The 22,701-nt window shown below is 39.1% G+C and overlaps 1 protein-coding gene and 1 long non-coding RNA gene across 3 annotated transcripts; one reads left to right on the forward strand and one right to left on the reverse strand.

Moving 5' to 3' along the window:
* Positions 1-1,185: 1,185 nt before the first annotated feature.
* On the forward strand, positions 1,186-2,987 carry LOC145048835 (transcription factor MYB1R1-like). Of its 2 annotated transcripts, none has more exons than XM_078997456.1 (4): positions 1,186-1,343; positions 1,428-1,779; positions 2,084-2,292; positions 2,380-2,987. In XM_078997456.1, exons 2-4 carry the CDS (start codon positions 1,440-1,442, stop codon positions 2,722-2,724), a joined length of 894 nt encoding a protein of 297 aa, XP_078853582.1. In that variant the 5' UTR covers positions 1,186-1,343; positions 1,428-1,439; the 3' UTR covers positions 2,725-2,987. The 2 variants fall into 2 exon arrangements, with proteins under 2 accessions (XP_078853582.1, XP_078853583.1); XM_078997457.1 differs by having other exon boundaries at positions 1,193-1,339.
* A 9,561-nt stretch (positions 2,988-12,548) lies between these two features.
* LOC145047157 (uncharacterized) lies at positions 12,549-20,869 on the reverse strand. Its single transcript, XR_013682125.1, has 3 exons — positions 20,642-20,869; positions 13,439-13,518; positions 12,549-12,616 (listed from the first exon to the last, which is right to left on the reverse strand). It is a non-coding gene; the product is annotated as an uncharacterized LOC145047157 (long non-coding RNA).
* Between the last annotated feature and the right edge of the window lie 1,832 nt (positions 20,870-22,701).

Below are 22,701 nucleotides of genomic sequence, written 5' to 3' on the forward strand. Positions count from 1 at the left end.
ACCGGCCCGGCGGTTCTATCGGTTCCAGTTCTACCGGTTCCCGGTTCCGACCGGTTCTTGTCGTGTCTTCAAATGTTGGAACCGGTCCGTGAAAAATAGGATCATACGGTTCCGGTTTTTGTCGGTTCTACCGGTTGCGGTTATATCGGTTCCGGTTCCTACCGGTTCCCGGTTCTAAAAATCCGCAAAAATAACGTCTCGATCCCGACCCGACCGGTTCCATCGGGTTCCGGTTTCGGTTCTGGTACCGGTTCCCCGGTCCATTTGCTCATCCCTATCAATAACCATTATTTCTTGAAAATGTTTTTAGAGTTCAAAAAGCATTCTCAAACTCCTCAAATACTATAAATGTAAAAATAAAATAAAAATAATAAAAATAAAAATTACAAGAACATCCAATATAACAGCTTCTTGGAGAGTTTTTTTCCGATCAAACAATTATTATTACAGTTTTTTTACCACATAATTTTTCTAATTTTCTTGAATATTTACCGGCTCTCAACATGTATAGATTTGTTATAAGTCTAACATCCTATTCTCGAGTTTATTTAAGGACCGAAATGAAAAGGTTTGTAAGGAAATCACAAAGGAAATGTGTTCTATGTTTTTTTTAAGAGATGGAAGATAATGAAATAAAAATGAAGGGGAAACCAAATATATGCCTTTCTCATCCTTCAATTCTGGAAGGGTTAAGAGGAGAAGTCCAAAAAATACCAAATACTTTCATTCCATTTCATATCACTATAACTCAAAAACCGTTTAATCATTTGGGTTTTCCTTTCATTTTCTTCCATTCCATTCTCGTTTCTTTCATTCCATCTTTTTCCATTTATTAAAAAAACTCGAGAACAAAGCGTAACTGTGTAAACATCTAATAATAGGATTCATATATAAGTTTTGTAAAAACACTTAAAGGTTAAAAGTTGGTTGAGTAAATACGAGAGACGTATAAACTTAACGAAAGAGATTAACGAAAGAGATTGTGTGTAGTGGATGCTGTAATGTAAATGTAGGCTCAACATGGAAATTGGTAATTTAAAAAGTTAAAAGGAAGCCGATAATTTTGATTTAGTAGAAAGGAATTATTGGAACTGGAAGGTTAATAAGCCGTACATTGTCTGCCACGTCTATCGGTTACAAACCCCAACACAATACCACATGGATCTCACCTGTCATTTTTCGTTTTATATATACCACCAGTCCTATACACACACACCCCCCTAGGCCCCTATCTCTATTCTACAACAACACTTGTACGCCCATCACTGATCCTCACGTCTAGACAACAGCATATCCTCCACAGAAACACGACGGAGCTTAACCACTTACAACGGAATTAGTAGGTAAACAATTTTCATTGATTTGATTTGAAAGTTACTTGTGCGAATTAATCGATTCATCGGTGTATCTGTTGATGAATTTTGTAGCGAGGAAAAATCATGTCGCAATTGCAATCGCAATCACACTGCTGCACGCAGTGTGGTTCCAATGGCCATGACTCTCGTTCTTGTTTAACGGCCGCAGATGATTCGTGTTCCGACGTCTCTGGCATCGGCGCCGGGGAGATCATGTTGTTTGGCGTCAGAGTGAAGGTTGATCCGATGAGGAAAAGTGTGAGTATGAATAATCTCTCGCAGTATGAACACCCTGCCACTCGAGAATCGTCTAATAATAACATCGATGTCTCCGCCGCCGTCGCTGTTGCTGCTGACACCGGCTACGCCTCCGCCGACGATGCCGTTCGCAACCAGTCTAACGGTAGCAGGGAGCGGAAACGAGGTTAGATCTCACGTTATCCGTAACATCTCTATCTCTTATCCTGTTTATCCAAAAAGATCAGTTTTGTCGATGTACTCGTATTTCGTCGCGGCGTTGATATTTTTCCTCGTTTTTTTAAATCAAAATCGATTGCTGCGTTTTTGTCAATTCAACATGATTACGATTGGAACAGAGGATGAAAGAAGAATACGATCGTTCCTGTTTTTAGCTAGTTTTATTCTTTGCCAATTCCTTTGCAATCAAATTTTCACTGACGAATTTATTATGTCAAACCACTAATTCTTTCGATACTGTTTTTCTACAGGAGTTCCATGGACCGAGGATGAACACAAGCTGTTCCTCCTAGGGCTGCAGAAAGTCGGCAAAGGAGACTGGAGAGGAATCTCAAGGAATTTCGTCAAGACTCGTACCCCTACACAAGTTGCCAGCCATGCTCAGAAATACTTCCTTCGCCGGAGCAACCTCAATCGCCGCCGCCGTAGATCTAGCCTATTTGACATCACTACAGATTCGGTGAGTTTCAACAAACCTAAATCAATACTCATCACAAACCATTCCCTGAATCAACAGCAAGTAACACTTTCCCTGCGTGATCATTAGGTTGCTGTTATGCAAACAGAAGAACAACAAGTTCATGACGTCGAGAAAACTCAAGCGGTTGTGCAACCATCCGTACCATCTTCCTCCTTTCCGGTGACTGTATCTCCAGCACCCTTTGAGAATCAAGTCAACAACGGATCAATGCTACTCATTCGCTCAATCCCTGTCTTCCCAACTCCGAATCCATCAACAATGGTGGATCTTAATCTAAATCAGAAATACGAAACCAGTCCATTACCAGTATCTTTAAATCTTTCCCTATCATTCGATCATAACCATAATCAGTCATCCTATCAAGTGATCTCAGGGTTCAACACGGGAGATGGCATGATCAGTGTTGCTTGAACAACGAACATCATCTCATCTGAAAGAGAAGGAAAAATAATAATAATAATAATAATAACAATAATAATAGAGAGTGTCAATCACGTAATTAGTTATTGACTTATATAATTAATTAATCTCTGTTTTAATTTTTATCATGTTGTTGTATGGTTACGTCTCTCATATATATATACATATGTGTTTTGTAATTGGAAAGAAAATGAACGAAATACACCACTAGTTCCATTTTGTTTGTTGTGGAAATTAGTGGGATTTGATTTGAATGATGTGAGTGGGATTTGATCTAATGGATGGTTTGTAGGGCATGGGGCCAAAATGCGAAATATCTAGAATTCGAGATCACATCACATGTGGTGAGTCAATTGATGATAAATGGAAGCAATAATAAGAAGAAGAATAATATTATGGTGGTTTTAAGTGTTTTATTTATGTTTTAGGGATAATGGGAGTATTAAATTAGATGTGATATTTTTTGGGGGATTGTGCACATGTGGTGATTCCTGATTGTGTGGTTGTAAGAAAAGATGGTGGGGGTGGGGTAGGGAAGGGGGGAAGAGGAAGGGGATAATGTTATCCAGTGTATGTAGTGTTTGATATTAATTGATAACTTTTGGTAATTAAAATGGGGGTGGTTGGTGGTGTGCCACCCATGATGTGTGACCATTCTTTGCCTTAAAAGATAAAGTTAGGTCAAGAATCTCTTTGCCTTGATAAAATTAAAGACACATAAGTTTGTTTGGTTCATCTGCTTCCTTATTTTTGGGAAAAATAAATTTCCTACAAGAAAAGGTTTCAGCTCATATAACTTAAAATAAGTACGCATAATAAGAACTGTAAACATAAAGGGAAATTTTTATTTGAGAGATGACATAGCTCCAAGATATCTTATCAGAGTTATATCTTGTGTTTAATTTCAACTTAACTCAAAATATTGATGCATGTGTAGACTTCGAAAACCTTGATAATTATGGTCTGAGCTTTTGCAAACTTATTGTTCATCTGTTAGATATTCAAAACTTAATTTATACTTAACTGCAATTAAATATGATTTTATCCGGCTTGAACATTAATCTTTTTATTTTATATCGTTAATCATAAGACTTTTGGTAACCTATGAATGATGTAGTGTTGAATGATTCAAAGACGTCTCTAAATAAGTTTGATTTTAAATGAAAATATGTTATTTGGTGACACCGAATGATTCAAAAACTTGAATGATTCAGAGACTCTAAATGAATTTGTTATTAAGAAACAAATTTGGGTTAATGTTGAATTTGGTAACCTGTGAAGGATTTAGTGTTGAATGATTCAAAAACCTGAATGATTCGGAGACTCTGAATGAATTTAATTCTGAATGAAACCATGTTATTTGTTGACACCGAATGATTCAAAAAACTTGAATGATTTGTTCTTATTAAGAATCAAATTTGGGTTAGTCATTATAAGTTTTTATTCGATATGAGAGGTTAGAAGTAAAATAATGTTTACCAAACACTCTTTGAAACAACCCAAAAAAAATTTTTTGTTTTTAATACAATCAAAACTGTAATCATAGTATCAAATAATAAAACCATGCGTGATGTATTCCAAAACATAATAAAATACTGAGCGGAAAACTGTATCATGCTACATCAAATCAAACAACTAAATCAATCCCAGGTTAAAGCTGAGGCGGTGGTGTGTGCGATGCCGTCATCCCGAGCTCTTCCCTTTGCTTGCGGAAGTACCTGAAACCAAAACTGAAACTGTAAGCACGAAGCTTAGTGAGCTCCCCCAAAATACCACATGCCATACATATCAATATCATATAAACACATATCGGGCCTTGCCCACTGCATCGGGACGAAGCCCGGAAACTGCATCGGACCGAAGTCCGGAACTGACTGGGACCTTGTCCCCTGCATCGGACCAAGGTCCGGAACTAACTGCATCGGACCGAAGTCCGGAACTTGACTGCATCGGACCGAAGTCCGGAACTGACTGCATCGGACCGAAGTCCGGAACTGACTGCATCGGATAGCATATCATAACAACTAGCATGAACACATATACTGCATACTACAGCGGGCCGTAGCCCGGAACACATAATACATAACACATAAACATAGCTCACAATTCCTATCTGAGCCACGAAGGCATCAAACATACTAACTACTGCATCGGATCAAGTCCGGAAGCTACTGCTAACTGGACGGGCCGGCATTGTGGCCTTAGACCCGTCCCTACTGGAAGGAAACTCACCTCGTAAACTGGCGGCTGAGTGTGTGTCTCTGAAAGCTAACGGCTGCTGCTCCTGAATCTCCTCGGCTACAAGTCCATGAACACACTCAATCAAATACTAAACACTGCACCTGGGGTAAAATGACTCTTTTACCCTTGGTCAAAGTCAACTTACTTTTGGGGCTGACTCGCCGAGTTGGACCGCCCAACTCGTCGAGTCTCACTCTCACTTCCAACTCATACTCACTGCGACTCGTCGAGTGTGGCATCGACTCGACGAGTACCCTCTTAATCCAAGAACTCAGACAATCTTCATCCGACTCGCCGAGTCGTATGAACAGACTCGACGAGTTGTTCTTGATCCTAAGGAGATTGCCTTGGACTCGCCGAGTTGTATGAACAACTCGTCGAGTCCCTCCATCACTGAGTCTACCCTCAACTCGCTGAGTCCACTCTCTAACTCACTGGGTGCACTCGACACTGCTAAAACGAAGGAGTCGGGGACTCGCGACCCGACTCGCCGAGTCGCTCATCCCGACTCGCCGAGTCGCTGCCATGCAGCTAGTTTTTACTCGATTTCTCTTGAATCCAACACATGCAAATGATAGATCTGGGTCCAATAAGCTGTTTTACCACGTAAAGTTTCCAACTTTACGTGCACAACCTCATGAATAAGGGAAATAGGGCTAAAAGATGCACAAAATGAGTAGATCCATGGCTAATATGCAATGTAACTCCAAAAAGACAGTAGATCTGGGCTCTACAACACCCCAACATTCAGATCCAAAGGTATTTCGACTTATTAAGACATTCATGCAAACATAAGGCTTGGAACAAACATCAAATAGCTCTTAGAAGAGCTCTAATGGAAGTTTAAAGCATATAACAAGAAGGGAACTCCGAAAATACCTCAATAAACTCAGATTTGCCCTTGGATCTTAGCACTACAACTCGTTTCCTTGTTTCTTTCTTCTTCTCCTTCTTCACACCTTCACAAAAATGGCACCAAATCACTTATAAGCTCTCAAGGGAGGATTAGGGTTCTCTCATTGTGTTCTCAGGGTGAAAGTGGCGAGAATGAGGCTATAATGTGGTTTAAATAGTGGGCAAACCCGGGGATTTAGGGTTTCACCCAGACGGACGGACTCGCCGAGTCCGAGATATGGACTCGCCGAGTCCCCGGCTCCCACGTGCACAAAATACGCGACCCAACTCGGCGAGTCAGGCTAGAACTCGTCGAGTCCCTCTTGAAAACTTAGACAATTAACAATTAATTAACATACCGGGAACGGGTCGTTACAATTGTCCCCCACTTGTCTCAGACTTCGTCCTCGAAGTCTGTTACGGCTGGATCTGCGAATAACTCCGGGTAGTGCGTTCTCATCTCTTCCTCAGCCTCCCACGTCCATTCAGATCCTTTCCGGTGCTGCCACTGCACCTTCACTAGCTGAATGACCTTGTTCCTCAAGGTCTTGATCTTCCGATCCAGAATCGCGACCGGCCTCTCAATATAATTCAGGCTGCTATCAACCTGAATATCCTCTAGGGGAACGACTGCTGACTCATCCACCAAACACTTTCTCAACTGCGACACGTGGAAAGTGTTGTGGATCTGACTAAGCTCCTCAGGAAGATATAACCGATAATCAACCCGACCCACCCGGGCCATAACCCTGAAAGGACCAATAAATCTGGGGCCCAGCTTGCCCCTCTTCCGGAACCTGATGACACCTTTCCATGGTGAGACTTTCAGAAGAACCATATCTCCCACCTGGAACTCCAAGTCTGAACGCCTCCTGTCAGCGTAGCTCTTCTGCCGACTCTGCGCAGTCTGCAGCCTACTACGGACCTGCTGGATCAACTCAGTCGTCTTGAGCACCACTTCGGTGCTCCCAATGACTCGCTGACCGACCTCACCCTAGCAAATCGGGGTCCTACACTTCCTACCATACAGCATCTCAAAAAGAGGTCGATCAATACTCGCATGGTAACTGTTGTTATACGAGAATTCCGCTAACGGAAGATACATATCCCAACTGCCCCCAAAATCTAGAACACATGCCCTAAGCATGTCCTCAAGAGTCTGAATCGTCCTCTCGCTCTACCTGTCAGTCTGAGGGTGGAAAGCGGTGCTAAAATGAAGACGAGTACCCATCTCGTCGTGGAACCGCTTCCAGAATCTGGAGGTGAAACGAACATCTCGGTCTGACACCACCGATACCGGCACTCCATGACGTGCCACTATCTCTCGCACATAGATATCGGCTAACTTTTCCGCCGATATACTCTCCTGGATCGGGATAAAATGGGCACTCTTCGTCAACCGATCCACCACTACCCATATCGAATCCACTCCACGCCCTGTCCTGGGAAGTTTGGTGATAAAATCCATGATGATATCCTCCCATTTCCACACGGGAATGTCCAACGGCTGCATCTTGCCGTGAGGTCTCTGGTGCTCCGCCTTGACCTTCCGGCAGGTCAAGCATCTCTCAACGTACCAAGCGACGTCCCGCTTCATGCAGGGCCACCAATAATCAGGTCGAAGATCTCGATACATCTTCGTCGCCCCTGGGTGGATAGAAAATCGAGACTTATGAGCCTCGTCCATCAATACCTGCCGTACTCCACCCCAGTACGGTACCCACACCCTACCATGAAGCGTCAACAAACCCCGACTATCGTAATCAAACGATGCTACTCGACCCACTATCCTCTCACATTTCTGCCTCTCCTCCTTGAGGCCCTCCACCTGAGCCTCCTTGATCCGCTCCAACAGCGGAGTGATCACTGTCATCCTCATGCACAGATCCCTGATAGGGGCCGCCGACACTTTGCGGCTTAGGGCGTCGGTCACCACGTTGGCCTTCCCTGGATGATAAAGGATCTCACAATCATAATCCTTTAGTACGTCCAACCACCTCCTCTGCCTCATGTTCAGACTCGGCTGATCCATAAGATACCGCAAACTCTTGTGATCCGTGTATATAGTACAACGGACCCCATACAGGTAATGTCTCCAAATCTTGAGGGCAAACACAACTGCCCCCAGCTCCAAATCGTGGGTAGGATAGTTAGCCTCGTGAGGCTTCAACTGTCTCGAGGCATAAGCTACCACATGGCCTCGCTGCATCAATACTGCTCCCATACCTGTGATTGAAGCATCACAGTAGACTACGAAGTCCTCTACTCCTTCCGGCAAGATAAGGATTGGTGCCTCGCACAATTTCTGTCTGAGAGTCTCGAACGCCGCCTGCTGCTCAGGCCCCCAACGGAATACCACCGACTTCTTGGTTAGTCGGGTGAGTGGCACTGCTATCTTGGAGAAGTCCTGAATAAATCTCCGATAATACCCTGCCAACCCTAGGAAGCTCTGAATCTCAGATGGAGACCTCGGGACCTCCCACTGCATCACGGCCTCAATCTTGGCCGGATCTACCAAAATACCCTTCTGGTTGACGAGATGGCCAAGAAACTGCACCTCGCGCAACCAGAACTCACACTTGGAGAACTTTGCGAAAAGTCTCTCCCTCCTCAAAGTTTCCAACACCTCCCGCAGGTGCTCCTCGTGCTGCCCCTGAGTCTTGGAATATACCAAGATGTCATCTATGAATACTATCACCGACCGATCCAACATCGGTCTGCACATGCGGTTCATGAGATCCATGAACGCGGCTGGGGCATTGGTGAGCCCAAATGGCATCACCACGAACTCATAATGACCATACCGGGTCCTGAAAGCAGTCTTTTGTACATCCTCATCTCTAACCCTCATCTGATGGTATCCAGAGCGTAGATCGATCTTGGAGAACCAAGACGCTCCCTGAAGCTGATCAAACAAATCATCTATCCTCGGAAGTGGGTAACGGTTCTTCACCGTTACTTTGTTCAACTCCCGATAGTCAATGCACATCCGATGCGACCCATCCTTCTTCCTCACAAATAAGATTGGCGCTCCCCAAGGCGAACTGCTCGGCCGAATGAAACCCTTGTCTAACAGCTCCTGAAGCTGTGTAGACAACTCCTGCATCTCAGGGGGAGCTAGCCGATATGGTGCTTTGGCTATCGGAGCCGCACCAGGAACTAGATCGATCCTGAACTCAACCTGTCTCTCTGGAGGTATCCCCGGCAAATCCTCGGGAAACACATCCGGGTAATCTCGAACAATAGGAACATCATCAATCGTCGTCCTGCCTTTCTCCCGGGCATCCAAGACGTATGCAACAAAACCGGCGCAACCCTGCTGAACATAGCGCCTCGCCCTTGCGGCGGAACAAAAGATCGGACCACGTTGTGGCCTCTTGCCCTGAATCACTAACTCTCCCCCACTGGGAGTGCGAACCCTCACTAGCTGAAGCTCACAATCAATCACCGCCCCATTGGGGCTTAGCCAATCCATGCCCACGATAACTTTATTCCCTCGCAGGGGAATAGGAACCAGGTCCACTGAGAACTGCTCATCGAATATCTGAAGAGAACACCCTCTATGCACTCTGCCGACCCTCACGGTCCTATCATCTGCTATCTCAACCTCTAACGGACAATCCAGCTCCCCTGGAGCTCTGCTAAATTTCTTGCTAAGCGCAAGCGATACAAATGATCGGGTAGCTCCCGAATCGAACAATACCAAAGCAGAAATGCCGTTCACCAAGAACGACCCTAAATAAAGCATATCATCAAGAAATATACAAACGATAACAATAATAATCAAAAGGTGAAGGAAAGATACCTACCCGTCACCACATCAGGAGTCGCTCGCGCCTCCTCTGCTGTCATCTGAAACGCCCGGCTCTTCGCTGCTGGTGCATCAGATCGGCCCTGCCGGCCATCTGTAATTCTCAAGGTGGCAGGGGCAGGTGCAACCACCTTCCCTGCTGCAGCTAGACTGGGACACTGGGACTTTTTATGTCCCCTCTGATTGCACTGAAAGCAAATCAGGTCTGATGCTGAAACCGCAGTAGCAGGGGCCGTACAATCCCTGCTCATATGCCCAATCCGACCGCACTTGTAGCAGCCGGAACTCCCTGCCTTGCACGCCCCCTCGTACATCCTCCCACACTTGCCACACCGACCGTGGCTCTGCTGACTCTTGGACCTGTGATCTGAAACCTTGGGCTTTTTGCCCGCACTACCTGAACCCGAAACCGCCTCCGGTTTCCTCTTCCTCTCCATCTCGAGATCAATCTCCCTCTCCCTGGCTCTAGCAATCATGTCGTCCAGCATTTTACAACTGGACCGGCTCACAAACATGCGGATATCACTCCGCAACATCTCATGATAACGGGCCTTCTTCATCTCCTCATCGGCTGCATACTGAGGAACAAGAAGAGCCCTCTCCCTGAACTTGGCGGTGATCTCCGCCACTGACTCGGTAGTCTGAGTAAGATCCTGGAACTCCCTGGCTAGCTGTTGCACCTCAATGACCGGTGCAAACTCCGCCCTGAACCTGGTAGAGAAATCAGTCCAAGTCATAGCATCCAACGCCGCATCATCCCCGATGGCGTGTCCGACCTCCTCCCACCAATCCCGTGCCCTGTCCTTCAGTAGACAGGATGCCAATCTGACCTTGTCCCCCTCGGGACACCTGCTAGTGCGGAAGGCGTTGGCCACATCCGCCAACCATCTAGTACTCGCTATGGGGTCCCGCGCCCCATGATAGTCTGGAGCTCCGCACGCCCTGAACTCCCTGAATGTAAGAGTGCGCGACCCCATCACGGCCGCCATCTCAGCCCGGAAAGTACTCAGTCTCTCATCCATCATCTCCAAAATACCCTCCTTGATCGAACCGAAGATCACAGGAGTCTGCTCCAATATGATGCGGGTAACCTCAGAAGAAAGGAACTCTCTGGTCTGCTCATCCATCTGCCCGACCTCCGGGCCTGATCCCGATCCTGATCCCCCTCCGGCATCTGAGCTGCCGCCTGCTGGTCTCGGGCGCAAAACTACCATTCTGAAACATATCATAACAACATCAGAACATTGAAATATCTCAAGGGATCATGACACTGCTACTAGCTTCCTGATCTTGTCTTGGCCTTCCTTGATTCGAGTACGGATCCTTTGCTTTCAGTAGTACGGGCCCATACTACCTTCCACATCTATCCGTACTTTCCTCAAGAACTGCCTTGACTCCACCAAGTCACTTCTACTACTGCTATTCTCTGCTACTCTCATCATGGGCTTGCCCTAGGAAAATCTCAGGCTCAACACAACTGGTCCTCAGCTGCTGAAGGTCTCCTCGAGTAAAAGACCCGTCCCTATAACGGTTGGACTCAAACAAGATCTGTGTAATAGGGCCAGTTCCAGTACTCTGAGATTATTCAATCCTAGTCACATGTGGTGTGACGTGTTCACCTAATGGCTAACTCCCATCACTCGGAACCCCACTAAGCACAAAGCAAGCAGCATTCGGACACGGAAAACAGACTCAAGCAAACTATTCTCATAACAAGAAACTGCACTAGCATAAGATGCTAAGCTCCTGCTATCAGGCATAACCTAATCAGGCTATCCTACTGCTGTCTACTCAGTACTAGCATGCAATACTCATAAAGCTGTAACACATAAGCAGCCACATAAGGCATTCTCCTAAATCCTTAGTCCTATACTAGCATGCTGTTCTACTAAAACTGAAATTGAACAAATAACTTGTATGGGTAATTTGGGAGTACTTACTTGAGCTCGGCTGACCGCATGCACACACCTCTATCTTGTTTAAAAAAAAATTCTTCCCTTCTAAGTACTTTCAAAATTATTTTTATAAAACGTTTTTATTTTAATAAAATCTTTCATTTCCCTTAGTTTGAGTTCAGATACACCCAGAAGTGTATCCGAATCCCTCAAACCAGGGCTCTGATACCAACTTGAAACGACCCAAAAAAAAAAATTTGTTTTTAATACAATCAAAACTGTAATCAGAGTATCAAATAATAAAACCATGCGTGATGTATTCCAAAACATAATAAAATACTGAGCGGAAAACTGTATCATGCTACATCAAATCAAACAACTAAATCAATCCCAGGTTAAAGCTGAGGCGGTGGTGTGTGCGATGCCGTCATCCCGAGCTCTTCCCTTTGCTTGCGGAAGTACCTGAAACCAAAACTGAAACTGTAAGCACGAAGCTTAGTGAGCTCCCCCAAAATACCACATGCCATACATATCAATATCATATAAACACATATCGGGCCTTGCCCACTGCATCGGGACGAAGCCCGGAAACTGCATCGGACCGAAGTCCGGAACTGACTGGGACCTTGTCCCCTGCATCGGACCAAGGTCCGGAACTAACTGCATCGGACCGAAGTCCGGAACTTGACTGCATCGGACCGAAGTCCGGAACTGACTGCATCGGACCGAAGTCCGGAACTGACTGCATCGGATAGCATATCATAACAACTAGCATGAACACATATACTGCATACTACATCGGGCCGTAGCCCGGAACACATAATACATAACACATAAACATAGCTCACAATTCCTGTCTGAGCCACGAAGGCATCAAACATACTAACTACTGCATCGGATCAAGTCCGGAAGCTACTGCTAACTGGACGGGCCAGCATTGTGGCCTTAGACCCGTCCCTACTGGAAGGAAACTCACCTCGTAAACTGGCGGCTGAGTGTGTGTCTCTGAAAGCTAACGGCTGCTGCTCCTGAATCTCCTCGGCTACAAGTCCATGAACACACTCAATCAAATACTAAACACTGCACCTGGGGTAAAATGACTCTTTTACCCTTGGTCAAAGTCAACTTACTTTTGGGGCTGACTCGCCGAGTTGGACCGCCCAACTCGTCGAGTCTCACTCTCACTTCCAACGCATACTCACTGCGACTCGTCGAGTGTGGCATCGACTCGACGAGTACCCTCTTAATCCAAGAACTCAGACAATCTTCATCCGACTCGCCGAGTCGTATGAACAGACTCGACGAGTTGATCTTGATCCTAAGGAGATTGCCTTGGACTCGCCGAGTTGTATGAACAACTCGTCGAGTCCCTCCATCACTGAGTCTACCCTCAACTCGCTGAGTCCACTCTCTAACTCACTGGGTGCACTCGACACTGCTAAAACGAAGGAGTCGGGGACTCGCGACCCGACTCGCCGAGTCGCTCATCCCGACTCGCCGAGTCGCTGCCATGCAGCTAGTTTTTACTCGATTTCTCTTGAATCCAACACATGCAAATGATAGATCTGGGTCCAATAAGCTGTTTTACCACGTAAAGTTTCCAACTTTACGTGCACAACCTCATGAATAAGGGAAATAGGGCTAAAAGATGCACAAAATGAGTAGATCCATGGCTAATATGCAATGTAACTCCAAAAAGACAGTAGATCTGGGCTCTACAACACCCCAACATTCAGATCCAAAGGTATTTCGACTTATTAAGACATTCATGCAAACATAAGGCTTGGAACAAACATCAAATAGCTCTTAGAAGAGCTCTAATGGAAGTTTAAAGCATATAACAAGAAGGGAACTCCGAAAATACCTCAATAAACTCAGATTTGCCCTTGGATCTTAGCACTACAACTCGTTTCCTTGTTTCTTTCTTCTTCTCCTTCTTCACACCTTCACAAAAATGGCACCAAATCACTTATAAGCTCTCAAGGGAGGATTAGGGTTCTCTCACTGTGTTCTCAGGGTGAAAGTGGCGAGAATGAGGCTATAATGTGGTTTAAATAGTGGGCAAACCCGGGGATTTAGGGTTTCACCCAGACGGACGGACTCGCCGAGTCCGGGATATGGACTCGCCGAGTCCCCGGCTCCCGCGTGCACAAAATACGCGACCCAACTCGGCGAGTCAGGCTAGAACTCGCCGAGTCCCTCTTGAAAACTTAGACAATTAACAATTAATTAACATACCGGGAACGGGTCGTTACACTCTCAATGTTGAACCATTAAAATGTTACCTTTTAATAGAACCATTAAAAGGCTTATATAAAACAATCCTTTGTTGAACCGAAAAAACCATATTCGAGACTAGAGATGCACAAAAGGGAAGTTTCAACCTAATCTTAAATTATTATGTTTTTTTCATAAAAATAAAGAAAACAGAATTAGATGTTTTTAGGGTTCTTATAATCTTGGCCTAGTTTTTTTTAATGTTTATTAGTTTATAATCCGTGGGAATCACAGTTACAAAATTAATTAAAATTTTATAGTAAAAAACTCAAAATTATTAATTATTTATTTTAAATAAATTAACAATTAATAGATTTTTTTAGTTATATAAGTTTTAATCATTGATTTAAAAAATATGTGAAATTATGTCATTTTATAAATTGTATTAATTTTATTTTAATTTTTATTATAATGTTATTAATTTAATGTAATTAAAGTGGAAAATTTAAAATTTAAAGTTTGAAACGGAGTTGGCAAGTAGAATGCATTAATTATGAAACATAATAGGATGATACATAACAAAAGAAGAATCAATATGTATTAATTAGGAGGTTTCATAAGATAACACATGTCAAAAGAAGAATAAAACTATTTTTTTATTAAAATAGAGATTGGGTTAGTCATCGTAAGTTTTTATTTAATATGAGATCTTTCACTCTTTTGTCATAAAAAAGGAAAAAATATTGACCATTTTATTATAAAAGATAGATTGTGAAATTATACTTTCACACCTTAAAAATTGTTTCATGTAAAATATAATTCTTTTTCGTCTCTGTATATAATGATTTTTGCAAATTCGGCGACAAGAATATTTATTTTTATGTTAGAAAAACACTAAGGACCAAATTTGTAAGATAAAACTTTTTAAGGCTAAATTTATATTTTAGGACCAAAATTGTAATCTATTCTAAAATAATTATTTGATCATTAATCCGTGCGATAATATCTTTAAAAGTCGGAATAACTCTAAACAAAATATTAACTCTTTACATAACTTATAGTTACTGAACTATAAACTTGAAAAGTCGGAATATAAACGTTGGATCTTCAATTCTTCATTGTTCTAAAAAAGGACTATTAGCTAAAAAAATCACTTAAACAGTATATTTTAGATATTTCGTGAAATTGATTCTTTAATAAAAAAAAACCATTCGATCGTAATCGATGTTGGTTGTGACAATTAGGCCTTTTTCGTCTAACCCTGAATAATTAATCCAACTCATGATATGTATCAGGAAATATTCAAATTTTAATATATTGAGAACATATTATATTAGATTGAACCTCTTTAAAAAAACACTAAAAAATAAACCCAACACTTGTTGACTTCGGTATTCTCGAAGCCAGGTAAGATATTTTCTCTCAAAATTTTCATCAAGTCAAAGAAGAAAATGTTCTTGAAAGCATATAAAATGTGGATTAATTTGTTTATCGAGATGTGTGGTCTACTTGCTCCTTGCATGATTCATGGGATGCTGCTGTTTAACCTTAACCTTATCAAAATATCAACTACTCCTCGTACTAGCACGACCCAACAAATACTCTATCGAACTCTTTTTTCTAATCTCGTACTTGCAAGTTGAACATTTTATACTTCGTTTAACTTTGAGATTAATTAGCGTAAACCAATCAAATATATTTTGCATTAAAAACGTTTATAAGTGTAATCTTTCTCGTGATGACAAAAATCTACTCATCTAAGATCATTCACTCAAAAACTATAAAACTATAAAATCCTTATATGTGTGTATGATCTTGAGTTATTGAAAGTTTTTAACTTTAAACAAAAGCTCGACTTAAAAAAAACAAAACAAAAAATCATTTGGGATTCAAATAGTTTTTTAAAATATATTTTTCATCTTTATATTTTATGTCATTTTATACATTTGAAAAATATAAAGATATTTTTTCCGTACGCTTTTACACAAATAAATTTTATGGTACAAAACTTCTAACTACCATGAAGGTTTATTAAAAGAAACTAATAATAATAATAATAATAATAATAATAATAATAATAATAATAATAACATCGCACACAAGATAGCAACACTTTAGTTAACGTACACTAATAGTGCATCAATACGACTTATGGACGATGCAAGATTACTCTTTGACCTTGATAATTGAAATTTGGAATCTTGGAAAGCTTTTTGCTTTTTCCAAATCTAGATACAACAATTGATATATCAATTTGGGTTTTCACTTTTCAGCATCTTAAAGGTAACTACTTTATTACAGACTAAAAAACTAATCTTTATCGAGTGGATTCCCTCGAAACACTTCTATCCAAGAAAGTGAGAAACCACCGCATTTTCAAACTAAGTTAGGTATTTATTTCAAAACATCTTAATGAGTCTTCACTAAAAACTTCTTTTTATCCTCTTATTATTGAAGTGTATTTAATATAGAGTTAATCACTAATACGACAAAAAAATAAAGTAAGGATATAATATCAAATCAGTAGTTTTCAAGCTGTGATGTTCTATTACAGAAACATATTTCGTTCCAGAAAAATACTTTCATGGGGTCGGAGAATTATTCATTTAGTAGTCCTGAGATCATACTTTGTGAATTTTTAACGGAAATTTCTTAATTTTTAGAGAAATAACTTTTAAATACATAAAACATATTCACGATATTGTCTGTCATTGTTATTTCTTTCTAATCAAAACATATTAGGCTTAGCAAAATTGATTTAGATGTTCAGCTGCCATGGGGTTTAATGTTCGACCTTTTTATGAAACTATCTTTATTCCAAATTTCGCAATATGTGGAAAATTTGGACTTTCGAAGGAGTTGTTTTGATTGAAAATATGATTAATAATAGAGTAAATTACTGAAAACGTCCTTATGGTTTTGTTAAAATTGCACGTTTTGTCCCTAATTTTATGTGTGTAAGGGACGAAAAACGCAACAAAATCAAACCACAGGGACGATCCGGAAAAAAAAAAAAAAAAAACCAAACGTTCAATTTTGACCAAACCATTGGGACGATTTTAGTAATTTACTCTTAATAATACTGATTAAGTCTAAAATTCTTTTTTGTTTAGCTGAGAAGACACGTTTGAGAATAATTTAAGAGAAAAACAACACAGGAAGCAGAAATCAATTGCGATACACTACATGTTTAAGTTGAAGAGTCCTTGTCGAGGAAGCATTACAGAACATAATGCTTGCTTTGAAGAACATTCCAAGAGGACTTTGAAGCTGGAGATCACCATTGGAGCAAGGCTTCGAAGAATCAAAGAGCGAAATCATTAGAAATCCATTCGATTTGTTTTTCTTATCATGTCTACCTTAACCTTTATGATTTATTTTTGTTTTAAACTTCAGATTATGAGCTAATACCCTTATGTTTTTATTTAGAGTAGATGAATCATAATATTATGTGTTGATTTCAAATATTTGGATTTTGATTAATTGTCGATTTTATCATGTTTGTATGATAAGATCCGCTTATGTTAAAGTTTTTATCTTTTTTACTTATTTTCGAGTTTTCATAGTTTAGATAACCAATCTAACTGTATCTGTTTGAATTATAATTGTTTTATGACCATTAGACTCTTATGACTAGTGATAGACCAACTAAATTATATGATTAGGTTAATAAAATAATTAACTTTAATATGTATGAAATACATTTAATGACCATTGAGTGTATAAAGTAATTAACTTTAATATGTATGAACTATATTTGATGACCATTCAGTGTAGTTAAATGATTCTTATAACCATTAAGACTAATAAAGATCAAAGAGTAAATTATATGAATGGTCTTTATGGTTTAGGGTAATTTGCACGTTTAGTCCCTAATTTATTTTTTTAATTCGGAAGGTCATTACTGTTTGTTTTTGTCACACGTTTGGACCCTATTTTATCTAAAAAGACTATTTTTCCCTTGATTTTTTAATTTATTTGAATAAACATACCCCCAACCCCAGCCCCTCATCTTACCTTACTTAACCCACCATTTTTCCCAATTTAAATAATAGTTTTTTTTAAGTAAGACAGGAATTAAGCGCGTAACAAAAACATATAGTAGAGACCAATCGCGTAACAAAAACAAACAGTAATGATCTTCCGAGTTAAAATAATAAATTAGGACCAAGCGCAAATTACCCCAAACCATAAGGATCATTCATGTAATTTACTCAAGATCAAATCTTACATTATACAAACTAACTACCAATAATAATGGTAATTCAGGTATATGACCATTGTAATTTAAATTCCTTTATATCATAGGGTTAGTAATCTAACCAAAAGACTTAATCACTCTGGGCATTTTTGAGAAATCAATTCGATCAAAAGTAAATGAAAGTAAATTTATTCATTTTTTTTTTAAACTAATTTCTGATTTCTTTTGCTTTAGTTTGTTTTCTGATTTCATGTTGTTAGTTTTTTTAAAAAAATCCACATGTTACTATGTTGTCTTTAGTTTAACTAATATTTGAGTTTTTTGAATTAAATCATACTAGTTTCCCTCCTTGAGTTCGACAATCCAATCTTACCAATGCTATGATGTCATACGTTTAGTTACAGTTGTCTAGCTATGTAATAGTCAATATCATTAGTATTTTTTTTATAAATTTAAGATTGATTTTAAACATATTACATCAACCAAGTTTATTTTGATATTCAAAGAAATAATTATATTAATCAATTTCATAAAATAAATTATTTTTTTTTTTCGCAAATGGCAACATTTTCGGGGAAAAAAACAATTTGGCAATACTTGATGCTAGAAAAAGCAATTTCACAAAATAAGTAGCCATTTTGTTATAAACAATGAAAATATAGTGAATTCTGATATGAGTTCCATTTTTACCAAATCTTCAAAATATATTAGTAATACTCAGATACTATAACGTATAATGATAACTTCAAATGAGATTCAATCTTAAGATATGTTAGTTAGCCTAAGTAAGTTGTTTATGCTACTTTAACTAAAATTAGATATTGTTGTTATTATTGCACATGCTTAAAAAGAACATCTAAAAATAAACCTTTTCACAATACTTCCACAAAGATAGCGCACCTCTTATTTCTTAGCTATTAAGTAGTTCAATAGAATCCATTTGTAATCCACTTCAAAGCATGCACAAAACTTTATAGCAAAAGTAATGGAAACACAAATACATTGTCACTTTTTTTTTTGTGTGTATACTTCTACAACATTATCTTTTAATCTAAGATCATATAACCTAATACCTAATTAAGCGTTCTTTATACAAAAACTCCAATATATATCTGGATTATTCTTATCTCCTCTATGTTTTTCCCTTTCATCAAATTATAACTTCCACCAACTAATTAAGTAGAACCATAATGGAAATAAGCATATACATATGCAAGAAAACCATGATTTTTTTTTTTCAGTTTTTTATAAAATAGTGATTACATGTAAGAAAAAAGCGAAAAAGCAAACTTAAATTATTCATCAACTTTTTATTCTATCTTACACCTGAGAAAAACTAGTAACCTGTTGAGGTGATGGATTGGGTATCTCACTCACATATCTTTGAGATTTTTCTCACGCACTTTTCTGATGAAATCCCATGCTTTCATATCAACACTTTCATCATCTTTAATCATGTTCATAGAAGACCTCTTTGTGTCATGATCAGGGTGTATCAAATAGGAGACAGGTTTTGAGCTGTTGATTGGCTGTTGTAATCTAAGGTTTCTAGTGTATCGAGGCAAAGATGGTGGTGGTGGTGGTGGTGGTGGTGCACCTGTTCTAAGGCTGGTTTTGGCTATAGAAAAGTAGGATACTTTCACTATGTTTGTCATCAGTTTCATGGACTTCTCACAAATGGATTTGTTGCTTCTACTTTTGTTGTTCATGGGAAGTGTTGATAACTTAAAGAACTAATTCAATGACCTATGATCGAGGTGAAAAGATAGATATGTGTTATGTGTATATGTGTCTGTTTCATGGAGGTTCTATCAATATATATAATCCTGTAGCATGCTAGTCGAATCTTCTTTATAAAAGCAATATATAAATGCTAAACGATAAGAGGAATTTTGTAGTCTGTAGGTCGGTTTGAAATTTTGTACATGTGCTTGTTCTACACTGAAATGTTTCTCCTGATACCCGACAAAAAAAACTATTCCAAATGTAATTAAGTAGGAAGTTGAAGTCATTGATGATTCTTATGATTTGTAATTGTCATGGAGTATTATTGAGTTTATTAATTAAAGGTAAGATTGAATAGATTCTTGTGGTAACGTAGCTAACTATAAAGGTATGTAGGAGGGTGGATAGATATATTCTTGGTTTTATGCTTTCAGATTGTGAACCAATCGCTCTGATGCCTTTCATTCCTTTTATCCTTTAGTGAATTTGGATTAGGGTTTTAACAGATGTAAATCGCAAAATGAAAATTTTGGGGGAAATAATATCTAATAAAGTTTGTGATTAAGGAGTATTGATGTTCATATATATAGATCAATCATTCAATCAATAGGTCAATTTTGTATAAAAGGCAAACCAGCCATAGCTAGTGTCGATATTAACGCAAAAAAAAAAAAAAAAAAAAAACATATCATTTCGAGATCTCGAAATTGTATTTGTTGGATTCATATCGATGGAAAGAGAGGATAACGATTATAGATGTAATCCAGACTTAATTCACAATTTGGTGACACAAGCAACTCGTAGAAAGGAGTAATAACTAATAAGTCGATCAATAATGAGTGAAACGATCACAAATTCGAGATGTATAGAATATGCATTTGAGGAAAAGGTTAAAACAGAATGTTATAAAGTCGGATCGATTACCTGAGAAGAATAACGAAAACATGAATGCTGGAATTGAAGTGCAGCTTCAGTCGATGATACATCCGTTTCAGCCTTCATATAATCCACTTTGTTTCAAAATTTAAATGCCATATCTTATAATTCAACTTGTTCATCTTTGATTACATGATTCTCATCTCCGGAGCTCTTTAGATCATATTTGATTCATGGCGGGAAGGAAGATGGATCGTAAAAACTAAAAAATTGTTCAAATAGTTAATCGCAGTTATCAGGAATTGAGAGAAAATCGAAATAAAAGTGAAAATTCAACCTATTTTTGAAATTGGTAATTCAGAGGAAGCCCAATAACAGGCCTACAACATATTTTCGTGGACTAAATTAGTTACCATGAAGCCCAATTCGTATGCTATAAATAGAGTTGCACAAATAGCGGTTTTTTGTAAAAATCGATTTTCTTTAAACCGTTTTTTGTTATAATAGATTTGGCTTTTTTGCTTTTTTTTTTTTTTTGGAAGTTAATTTGCCTTAAAAAAAAGCTGTTTTTAGTTTTAAAAAAAACGGTTTGGTTTGGTTTTTTTAGAAAAATTGAAAAAAAAATAGTTTCGGATTTCTATAACTTATTTCTAACCAACGTTTGATTTTAACCAATCTAGCTCTCAAAAAAAAAAAAAAACAGTTTGTTTTTACTATTTTTTTAACTAAAAAAATTGGTCTTGATGTGCACCTCTAGCTACAGTTAGGGGTGCACGAATATCGGTTTCGATTTTTAAAAAAATTGATTTTCTCTAGACCGGTTTCAGTTATAAACAGTAAATATCCAGCTTTGATATATCGACTTTGAAGAATTGTAAATCAATGAATATGAAACCAAAAATAACAAAATTATAGTCTACAATCATGTACAAATCTAAACCACATGTTGAAATAAACCGCATGCTAATCCGACTTCAAACATATTAGATATACATGTTTTAAAACTTTCACATAATACACAAAAACTGGAAAAATAGAAAATTTCCATCTTTGATATCCTGACTTTGGAAAACTGTAAGTCAATGAATATGAAAGTAAAAATGATAAAATTATAGTCTAAAATCATGTACAAACTATAAACTATACTCTTGAAAAAAAACGACATGTCAATCCAACTTCAAACAAATGAGATGCATGTTTTAAACTTTTCACAAAAACCGGTTCCGGTTTTTAAACTCGGTTTACCTGAACTTGAAGGACCTAAAACTCGGATAAAGCCATTCTTCAAACCTAGAACCCAAATTGGTTCTATATATTTCAGTTCTAACGGTTCCGGTTCCAGTTCCAGTCTGGTTTCTGATTTTAAATCTCATCCCTATTGAAAGTGTAATATAAAATAAATAAATTAAAAAGAAAACAGAGAATTTTTTTTCATAAATCAAACCATTCATTCATGTTTTACAAAAGACAACTAGAGTAAAAATATTCTCAAAACATCAGAGTAAAATCATAAACATTCAATGCAGAAAAAAAAGTCCAAGTGATGTTGTGTGATCATGAATGGTCCTTACCTTTGGAACTAGAGGTACCTGAAACATTATAAACCATAAATCGTACACACAAAGCTTAATTAGTATCCCAAAGTACCACATACCATACATAACATCGAGCCCCGCCCAACATAACGTCCCCCCCCCCCCCCCTTAACATACATGCAAGAGTCATAAAGATAACTAGCATTGTGCATGGTACAGTCTAAAGACTCACCTTACACTCGCAGTCAACCAATCACAACACGAATGTAACGCTAGATTCCAGGTATGAATTTGATCCAAGTTCTTCTTGTTTTCTCTGTGGACACGACGTGTCGATATGTCTTTGGCCCGCGGAGTTTAATGAACCAACACGACGTGTTGTGGTGCCTCAACATGTCGTGTTGGCGGAAGGGAAGGAAGCGCTAATGTTTTATGGTGTTGCACCCTATTTAAAGACCTTAAATCCTCATGGTTGGCCTCCTTACCAGCCTCCATTGCTACTAAAACCCTAAATCGAACCTTAAGCCCTTTTGTGGTGATTCTTGAGCTTTTACAAAGTCCTTGGTGCCATTT

Source organism: Lactuca saligna, chromosome 5 (genome assembly GCF_052625555.1).
Source record: "Lactuca saligna cultivar CGN05327 chromosome 5, ASM5262555v1, whole genome shotgun sequence".
Lineage (NCBI taxonomy): Eukaryota > Viridiplantae > Streptophyta > Magnoliopsida > Asterales > Asteraceae > Lactuca > Lactuca saligna.